Below are 11212 nucleotides of genomic sequence, written 5' to 3'. Positions count from 1 at the left end.
CCTACACGGTCATATGTTCATATTGTCTCATAGATACGGATTAATTAATGTGATTTTCTCCTTATTCTATTAAGAAAATTAATAGTTACTTTTTCTCAAAACGGTTTACTGTGACATGTATAACAAAGAATTTGATGATAGTTAATTGCTAAATACATAAATATATCTGTGTGATACATTTTTAATGTAGAAGGTACTGTGACAAAGAATGTACAATCACATAAATTACACAATGAATTGATAATACTAAAATATGACTGTTTCAACAACTGTTGTCATAAGTATGCAAAACCTTTGTTACTTTTATTTGCGTATATATTCAAGTGTACTGAACTTCATACTTTTACATTTATGATTTGCACAAACTACCTCATGTTATGTGTTCGCAGTTTGAGAGTTGTACTTGAAGAAAAAGACAACCATTTTTTAAACTCTAACTTTGATACGTCCCAGATTAATTTCAGCCTTTTTAAAAAACGTGATTATGGGGAAATAATTTCACACTTAATAAAGCTGCCAATCGACATTTCGCTACATACAGTGACCATAACATTTCTCTTTAATGTTAATTTATGCCTGACAAGGGCCTATGGCGATAATACAAAGTTTATACAACACAAGTTTCTCCCATTTACTTAGCTAATAATTTGTTGGATATCAACATAAAAGCTATTTTAATGTGTATGTGTGAGAACAGAGAAATCATTCTCATTTAAATAATACTAGGAAAAAGGACACGACATCTCAATAATTTGGGAACACTAACACTGCTTTCTGGGCCTTTATTTAAATCAACAAAAGCACAATGAATGATCATAAGTGACATAATATTACACAACTAAAAGACTGCTATAACAGAATGCTTAGTGAACAGAAGTAATTCTTTTTGTCAAATTCCTTTAAAGTTTTATACTGTAGGCTTCAAAAACCTCATGTTTATTCTACTGATCAAAAGGTCCTAAATCATTAGGCCATATGTGTGAAAACACATACACAAAATTCACAAGAATGAAAGTCATGCCTTTTACTGACATCACCCCCCCCCCCTTTCCGCTCAAGGCCAGTTAGTGATGTGGTCTGGTTTTTCACCCTTTTCACATCTTTCCCATGTTTTCCTATACAACTTCTCTAGATTAGATGTATACACCTTCACGTTGAACAAATTACTTTCTGTTCTGGCTCGCCACACCTTAGCACGAATTGCTTTCAAACTGAAATATAGAAAGGATTTTTGCAAAAATTATAAAAGTTCGAAAAGATAAGATCAAGGTTAGGAAAATTACATAACAGTAAAAGAACACACATTAAACTCACTAATAAACTTCCACTGTGTGAATAGATACATACTCTTTTGTTATAAGCATTTTTGTGTAGATTATATTACTTGCAGATTCAACTATAGATGGATCTTCACCAAATTTGATATGGAGGTTCACTGGGTCCATGGGGAGCTATATACAAATTTTCAGTTTTTCATTTTCTGCCACTAATTGTGTGTTGGGTTTATGTGGAGAAACATGCAAAGTTGCAGTTTCACATTTTGTGTTTTGCAGTTTTTACAATTACATATAAGGGCAGCAACTTTTCATGTCCTAAGATAACCTCTCATTAATCATGAATTTACATAATTTCCATCCAAGGGACCTGTACTCCAGCTAGTTATTAATAAACTAGTAATTTAGTTCAATGTTTCTCTAACTATTGTTTAAGAGCATCAAAATTATATTTTTAAAAGTATAATAATTTAACATCAAGTATACATTACAGAAGATATTTCATGTGTGATAGTTATGTAAAAAAGTTGTATGCAATAAAGTAGAAAATAAAAGCCAAGATTGCACTTACAAATCCCTGTCATTTCCAAGTCTCACTGCAACATCTTCATACTCTTGGCGGCTATGAGAAATAAGTTCAGATAGTCCTAGACATGTTAGCTGGGAAGAAGCTACTCGAGATGCTAGTGTTTCTCCTGGTAATGTGACCATGGGTGTACCAGCCCACAAAACATCCATGCCAGTAGTGTGGCCATTACACAGAGGAGTATCCAGACAAACATCGGCAAGTTGACCTCTCCTAACATGTTCTTCTTTAGCAGCAACATTGGAGAATATAATGCGATTAGAAGACACTCCCATATTGTTTGAATGAGCTATAATGTTTGCTTCACCAACAGCAGGAAATCTCAGTAACCAAAGAACTCCATTAGGCACTCGTTTTAAAATCTGAATTCACAAAGAAAGGGGAAAATTCAACTTCAGACAATTAAAAAGTGAAACTAAGTTTCTCTTAGGTGAACATAATGTATCTACAAGAAAATGGAGTTTGTAATGTTTTTCTTCTTTTTTATGAAGAACCAAAACAACAAAAAATTGTAGTTAAGAAAATAAAATAATTGCTTTAAAAGTTAAGGTTTAACTCTCTGAAACCAAGCTCAATCATTTTGAATATGTAACCATGAAACTTTACATAATATAACTCTGAATGTACTAGGATATTGTCACTAAATATTAAAGTTGGTTGTATACAAAAAAATGTTTTAATAATGTATTTCCACTAAAGATTTTTCTGTAAAATTTATGAAACCTTTACAGAGTCAGTCCATGCAAAATGTGATTTTCATGACAAAAATATAAATACTTCTTTTGATCTCACAGTTTACGTTTCATCTGTATAGCCTCTAGACCCACCTAAATGAAGTTTTTTTGTTGTTGTTAAAACTCCATATTTACTCTTTATTTCTCTAGCCTAACACCAACTGTAGCAAAAATAGTGAAATTTAAAAATATGAAGTCAAATGATGAATACCTACTGTTTTTGAATGATTGCAAAATGTAACAAAATCTTACTATAATGGATGTAGCATGTATCTATGTATGTAACCGAAATAATAAATACAATGTGGCTCCATCTATTGAATGTCGCCATAAACAAAAATCCATAAAAATATTTTGCACTTTGGGTATTCAAGATTCAGACAATTAGATAAATGACTGTGGTATGTTCAACATCCATTTCCTTATTACAGAATCCAATTTTAAGTACAAGTCCTCTACTCAGAACAATAACATAAATTTCACTCGGATAGTACGTGAGGGTTTGATTATATCTTTATTGATGCAATTTTTTAATTTAGTACTGAGAAATTGGAGTTCTTAAACAAAACTATTATTTTTTTTAAAAATGGTACCACTTGTATTAAAACATTACAGTTTATATCAGTACAATCCAAACACTTTTCCCATGCAGTACTTCCCAGAAAAATCCTTTTTTAGAAAATGTTCACTTTCTCTCAATGAAGTATGAATAATACGGTTAGTAATTACTAGCACAAACAGCCATCCATAAAGCAGTGTTTCTGCTAGTTATAATTAATTATCTAACACAGCTTCTTCAGTCATATAATCTTCTTTTTACCTTTTTCTTTAACTTTATTACTTCAAATGCCCGTTAAACCCTATCAAATGATGAAACAGTCAATTAACTACAACAATTACCACAGAGGAGTAACTGAGTTTAAACAGGATATCAAGTTACAATCACATGACACAGCTGAGCTGGTCTTATGATTTTTTCATTTACATTTTATCTAACCTAATGAGTAACTTTTGTTTAAAAATATATAGAAAAAACAAAAAACTTATGACTTACATTAGCAAATAGGCGTATAGAAACTCAAAAATGCACTTCAATAAAGCTACTTTATTTACACATGTTGGTTGTCCACAAAATAATTCAAGTAGCTTTCCTATATTTATTTTAAAACACACAAAAAAGCCACTTGTTAGCCACTAGAAAGCTGAATGTCACTATGGCAAACAATGAGATTGATACTTAATATCTACTTACTGAGTGCAAAAACAGCTAGCTTCATAAAAGAAAACCTTAATCTTTCTACTGGTTATACATAATCCAACAGTAAATGTCAGAGAAAGAATTACTGACCTTTTTTGAAAGACAATGAGATTGTAAAGACATAACATGTGTATTTTTTGTTTTGTTTTTTCCAATATCTTAGTAAAGCAAGAAGCTTGGGAACTAGAAATTTAGTATAATTTGTGGGCAATTCAGAAGATTGTAGCAGTAGAAAGAAAATCTAAAATAAGCAATTTGAAGCATACAGAAAAATGAAGATCAAGAATTGATTAAAATATTTCCTTTTGAAATTAAAAATTAGATAAAAATGTTGAACTATCTGCAGTTATTGTGATTTTAATTTAAAATAATTACTGTATGAAGAATTAAAGATGTGATATGCTAGGCTATGTAAATAATAAGGACAAGAAGTACACACTATCAATTTAATGACTAGTTTTAGCTTTCAGAAAGATCGTATTATAAAAAAAAGGTCAAAAGGCTTTACTTGCTATTCACATTTTTTTACAGTTACATTCCAAATTTAATTAAAAAACAAGTTTTAACTTCTTAATTTCAAAATGAAATATTTAGATAAATTCTCAAAATTCACTTCTCATGTAACAATTTTTCATCCCAAATTGCCCATTTGAGATTTTCTTTCTACTCCTGTATGATTCTCTGAGTTATAAAAAAAAGGTCAAAAGGCTTTACTTGCTATTCACATTTTTTTACAGTTACATTCCAAATTTAATTAAAAAACAAGTTTTAACTTCTTAATTTCAAAATGTAAATATTTAGATAAATTCTCAAAATTCACTTCTCATGTAACAATTTTTCATCCCAAATTGCCCATTTGAGATTTTCTTTCTACTCCTGTATGATTCTCTGAGTTTGGCATAAATAACACACTTATACTATTAAGATTGCTAAGCTATAACAAAAACTTGTAGCTTTCAATCTTTTTGCTTTACAGGAGATATGAACAAGAAAAAATCCACATTCCATGTCCTCCTACCATATCCTGTTTTTCAAAAAAATGTCAGTTCTCTCTAACATTTGCTACTGGATTACTTATGACCAATAGAAAAAGATTTTAATTTTCTGCATTCCCTTTAAGATTAGCTGTTTATGAATGAAAGCTTTTGAATTATTCATTGTATGCTATTGCTGAGATCACCTTAACCAGCTAAAGGAGCTATTTTAACCCGTTTCTTGCTTAGTTAGAAAGCCACTTAAAATAGTTTTATGACATTCTATATTTTGTGCATGATAATATTTTTTGTTATAAGTTGCATATTTGAAATTAATAAAATATATTTTGCAACATAAACATTTGATATAAGTTTAGGTGATTCTTGAGGTTATGCAAATGAAATATGAATATTGTAAGGAGAAAATAGTATTTTATTCTTAACATAATAATAATCTTGTAAATTCAGAAACAAATGTTTTGTTAAAATACATTTTTGTGTACAACAGACTTGTAATACTTATTAAAACCTCATCAAAATCATGAAGATACACTTAGTAAATTCTAAGTTATCGTATGTATAGTTTCATGGTTGGTGGTTGATGATTAAGCCTGTATACAAAGTGTTCATACAGTATTATCATACCTATACTAATTGCTAGTATCAGAAATTAATAGCTTCTTTCTGTACCACTTCAAGATTTGACATACTAAAATAATGATGTACCAAATTTGATTTAAACTGTTAAGTGTATTAAACAGGCCATAATAATTAAACAACCAAATTTTCAATATAGTAAAAAGCAATAAAATCTTATACCACTAACAATTACAAAATTAAATATATTTTATGAAAAATATTAGCATTTGGTAATAAACACAAGACAAAGGTATTAATTTTCAGACTGAATTTTTTTAAATACATCCATGTCTTCCAAATATTTAACTATCCTCTGAATAACTGAGTAACACAGATATAATTCCTTTCACTTTTCATGCAGTTTGTATTCTTTTTAAGTAATCAAATTTAAGGCTTTTCAAGGTCAATATAATACAAATTTAAAACAATGTTGCTGTGTAAAATTCAAAATAGGATCGGATGTGGTAATGGGTATACAATATTAGTAATTAGATAGAACAGTACATTGAAAAATATTTTGAAACACTATCAGGTAATTCTGTCAAACATAAAAGCACTTCTATATAACCATTCTACTCGATTAGATCCAAACCAAAAGTTTAACAAAAAATATGCATAAGCATATTACTTTAATTTGAATATTTTTTATAAAAGCATGCCTGATTTGAAAACAATGTAATTATAAACCTACTAGTCTTATCATTTGATAAATCTTTGCTAATTGTGTGTTAACACATCAATCATTTCTATTAGTCAGGTGTTACCGATGCACTAACTCAATGAGCACAGGGGCTATAACTATGTGTGAGTATACAGATAAACAATCCCACAGTACTGTTCAATGATTATGTGTCCTGCCCTCTTGTGAATGACAGAAAAAATATTTTCACTAAAGTTTCATATCACATGACCTGAGATTTCTGCAGTGGTTTCTTTTGGTTACACATTATAGCTACATGATATTAGGTTTGCAAACATTTTAGTCTCAGTGAAACTAAGTATTTTACAAGAATCTGATCCAAAATTATTTGAGGATGATGATGTAGGTAGGGATAGTAATTATAAGCCTAGTGATTCAGAGACTGATGATGAAAGATGTCTGGACTGTCCAGACTAGATAAATGTTCAGGCTGATTTGTCCGTAGCTGACACTGTTGATCCAGACACTAACAGTGACGCTGGAATACCAGCATCAGTTGATGGACGGCAGACTGTCCAGGCTACATATGTTAGTCCAACTAATATATATTTTACAATAGAGTCTCAAGTGGTTACAGGTTTGTCACCAGAGGCCAGTCTAGTTGATATTTTCAAACTGTTTGTGACAGATGATATTGTGAATATGATGGTCACTGAAATACACATGTTTGCTGAACATTTCTAAGAATTAAACCATCTAAAACCTGAAAAGAACATTTCAAAATACTTCCATCTTCAAATCAACCTATCTCATCATCCATGGGTCATGAATAGGGCTGTGATTTTTAGTAAATAAACGAACTTTCACAAATTTGTAACAATATCAGTAATTTAATAGTTTTGAGGGTAGATCTTGGGAGATTTGGAAATCAAATGATTATCTTGAAAGATTGGTTAAAATTTTTTATCACCTATAATAAATAAAGGAAAAAGAACAGGACTCGAGAAGAAAATGTTACATTTCAAATACCTTTTTATTAGTCTATGGTTAATATCACATAGAATGCTGTGAAGGAATGATAAAGAGATAAAGACATCAATTAAAAAACAACAAAAAACAATGTAATTGAACCAAAAACTGACGGTTCAAGCCTTATTCTATAATTGTGTAGATAATAATAAAATATATTTTTCATTTGTGAACATTAAGTCACACCTCACATGTATATAAATCGAAAATTTATCTTTTACCCTGAGAACAGTTATCAGTCGGATTTTATACTTACATTAGCCCACATCTGTAGAGTAGCTGGGTCAATCTTGTACAACTGATTGAAGTTACAGTACACAATAGCATTCTCTGGAAGCCCATACTGTTGACGACTAGTCACCAAGATAGATTTTGGAGCTTCTTCTCCAGTAGCAGCTTTATTATTGATCTAGTGTAAAAAACAAGAATACACTATAACTCTTCCAATGACGTGTTTAGCTCAAATCTGTGTACACACACACACAAATAATTAGAAAAAACACACCAAATATTATGGGATTGCTCTACACTATTTATGATAATGAAATGCACTAAAGTACAGTCACACACTGAATAATTTATACTATGATTGGTTGTCACCAAGATAATCACAGTATAACACCAGCATAATGCTCATGACGGGCAGTCATATTATTTCCAGTAGTAGTGTGGTGGATGCACTTACAGTTACCTGGGCAGAAATATCACATGACAACTGTGTAGAAATCAAAGTCTTGGATGAAGAGAGCTACCATACGTGACAGGGTGAAGCAAAATTTCAAGTTTCAGTAGGAGCAGTAAAAAAACCATATGTATTCTGGGAGAGATGACACTATTGTATTTTGTATGTAGCTGGTACTTTCCCAGTCTTACCCAAAATTTGTTTAGGACTGCATACTATTCATATTTCAGCCAGGTTTACCTTCTTGGTAAAAATGCAAAAGTGCTCACTTTGTGTTTGGCCTCTTTCTTCAACTTAGAGTCAGGGAATCCAGTTTAACTCAAAAATACATTTTCTGTTGAACCTCAAATTATTTAAGGGTACAAGGAGTGGGAATTATATCTGTTACAAACCAATACAAACCTGGGTTGTTGCTAAACCATTCTGTACAAGTATTCCATTAACTGAGGTTTGGACTTGGCCTGAGCTGATCATGTTCTGAACTGGGGTGGTGGTTGGTAATTCAATCACAGTTTTCACAACTTCTACTTTTTCAGTTTTTGCATCTTTCTCACCTGAAGTGGTTGGTGTCACAGCCACTTCTCTTATTTTCTGTTTAAAATGAAGCAAGAAATAAGAACTATTAACTAAATTGTACTTGAATTAGAACCAACTAATATCTATATACAATTAAATGTCTGGCACAGCATACATTGTCATCACAGAGGTGATGTGCATCATTCACTTACAACAGCAAGGAAATAAACTGAAATAGCTGTGAAGTTCATTCAAATGAAAAATAATAATAAAGTAAGAGATAACCCAAAGAAGATATTTATGCCATACTCCAATATCAAAACTCCTGTTTTTGCTTTAAAAATAATAGCTGAGACTCCAATGTAAATATTTACCTTCACTTCCACTTTGTCAATAATTTGAGACAGGTCTATAGCATTGAAAATACTAATGTTATCTGCTAAATCAGGCTTTTTCCCTTGAGAGTCTTTTGTTCCAATAATACACCTTTCTATCAAGTGTGGAAACATTTGCTTATGGTCTCCAACAAAGAATGTTTCAGGCATATAGGCCAACTTCTCTGAGTACTGACTGGCTAGGTGGACTGGTGAGGTCACCCGGTCAGTGATGATATAGTCCATAAAAGGGGCACCACTGGTACCTGGATATCCTAACCACATGATCTAGAGTAAAAAGAAAGCACAAACAACAAAAATGTATATGAACCTAAACATTACTTTGAAATTGGTGTTTCAAAGTATAAAATATAATGCAGAAATATGTCAGTAGCACTAAAACAAATAGCAGTACATGTGTTTCAAATACTGTATTCATTAAATTCTAGAATAAAGCTACATGGAGGCTGGCCTTTATATATTACATTATATGTTTTTGAATTTCGCGCAAAGCTACACGAGGGCTATCTGCGATAGCCGTCCGTAATTTAGCAGTGTAGGACAAGAGGGAAGGCAGCTAGTCATCACCACTCACTGCCAACTCTTGGGCTACTTTTTTACCAACGAATAGTGGGGTTGACCGTCACATTATAACGCCCCCACGGCTGAAAGGGCGAGCATGTTTGGTGTGACAGGGATTTGAACCCGCGACCCTCAGATTGCAAGTCGAGTGCCTTAACCACCCGGCCATGCGGGGCATTACATTATATAATACAGAACATACAAATGACAAAAATGGAAATTAAATATTGACAGCTACATCTTCATAGGATTTTTTTCATACTGTATAAACCTCACGAGTACAAGTATCTACTTATCAGCGCAACATTTGTAATTTCTCAGTATAGGTGAACAGTTTGTGGCACTTATCTAAATTAGGGAAATTTAATTATGGATAAACATGTTGTCTATTCAAACCATATGTTATAATACAATTTGCTAACAAAATCCACCATCTTATAATTAAGACAATTACATGCAATATGCTGAAAAATAAATTCATAAATTCATTACTGGAGTTAAAATATGTCATATTCCTATCTGCAGATGCCCTATAGTAGGAAGTTGTTTTTAATCATATAAATTCATGAAACAATACACAATGAATGAACAATTTTTAAAGCACTTCTTCAGTGTTAAAAACATTTCTTTAGATCAAGTTAGGCTAAATGAAATGAAGAAGTGCAATAAAACAGAAGTAAATCATTTGAGGTTTATTTTGTAGCCTCAACTAGTGGACATGTTTTGCTTTTACTCTTAAGTTCTTAAAATTAGTATTATGTTTCTTGGGATACATTTTACAAAATAAATGTTATTTGCAGTTACTGTGCTTTAGGAAACCTAAATTCATTCTGAAATTAACAAATTAATTTTTGAATTTCATTAATCGTTAAAAGTTTTAATGGAAAAGTTTTTGATATATAGTGGCATCAGGCTAGCTTTTTCTTTTTTTTTTGCAACTAAAAGCAGAGTATAAAACACTCAAAGATATTATGGAAGTATTATTGTCAAATACACCAGGTAACGAGAGTTGTGTGGAAGGCCTGATGCAAATCAGCTCCTAGACCAAATGGGGCTCCATACATTTTTTTACAAGTCCAAAGGTTCTCTCTCAAACTACTCCATAATTTGTTCATCTGTGTCTGGAGGCAGAAGCATATCAGCAAAGAATGGAAAATAGCAAATGGGGTCAAAATTATCAAAGAACAAGACTTGAAAAAAATATTGGCCGGTTTTGCTCGACTTTGCTTCTGAATGTTGAAATCAAGATCTTCATTGGAGCTCTAGCCACAACTCATGAAGTATCTACCTGCTAATAAGCACATTCATACTTCTGTAAAGAAAGGAGATCCTGGTATACTTGACTATCTGGAGCATGTGCCTATGATATAAGAAGCAATTCAGTGTGCAAAATTCAAGAAGCTGGACCTTCACATGTTCTGACTGGATTTCGCAAATGGCAATGCCCTACAACATGATCCACATATTGAAGTGTTATTTCAGTAACTTCAAAATGCATTTCACACCTAAGACATTCACAATGGCAGCATGGATAAAACAGGTTGGCATTGCAATGAGGTGTACAATCTCTCCCATTCTCTTTGTTCTGGCCATACAGGTGAATGGGAGATGGTGTACATTCCATCACTGAAAGCATTCACAGATGACACCACAGCCATAAGCAATAGCAAAGCCACCAGATGCTTGCTTGCTTGCTTGTCTTGACACTCTGACAAGCTGGAGCAGAATGAAATTCAAGCTGAGCAAGTCAACGAGTTTGTCACTGAAAAAAGGAAACGTTAATGAGGTGAAGTTTTCTGTGCCTGGCCAAGTTATCCCAACAGTACCTGAGCAGCCTGTCAAGAGCTTGTGGAGGTGGTATGACCACTCATTTAACTCTTTCAGCCCGGGCTCAGTCCCTGGGACCGACCTCTTAACCATTTTG

The 11212-nt window shown here is 32.2% G+C and overlaps 1 protein-coding gene across 12 annotated transcripts in view; it reads right to left on the bottom strand.

Moving 5' to 3' along the window:
* Positions 1-748: 748 nt before the first annotated feature.
* LOC106466240 (UDP-N-acetylglucosamine--peptide N-acetylglucosaminyltransferase 110 kDa subunit) overlaps positions 749-11212 on the bottom strand; it is a 108979-nt gene continuing 98515 nt past the window's right edge. For all 12 annotated transcript variants that reach the window (XM_013926492.2, XM_013926494.2, XM_022394216.1 and 9 more), the window contains 5 exons: positions 8707-8994; positions 8219-8407; positions 7391-7543; positions 1846-2222; positions 749-1211 (listed from right to left, as the gene is read on the bottom strand). In XM_013926492.2, the coding sequence (XP_013781946.1) occupies positions 1055-1211; positions 1846-2222; positions 7391-7543; positions 8219-8407; positions 8707-8994 (1164 nt within the window). In that variant the 3' untranslated portion in view covers positions 749-1054. The remainder of the gene's footprint in view (positions 1212-1845; positions 2223-7390; positions 7544-8218; positions 8408-8706; positions 8995-11212) is intronic.

Source organism: Limulus polyphemus, unplaced genomic scaffold, assembly GCF_000517525.1.
Source record: "Limulus polyphemus unplaced genomic scaffold, Limulus_polyphemus-2.1.2 Scaffold2202, whole genome shotgun sequence".
NCBI classification, from domain to species: Eukaryota; Metazoa; Arthropoda; class Merostomata; order Xiphosura; family Limulidae; genus Limulus; species Limulus polyphemus.
This window is presented reverse-complemented; position numbering and strand designations above follow the sequence as displayed.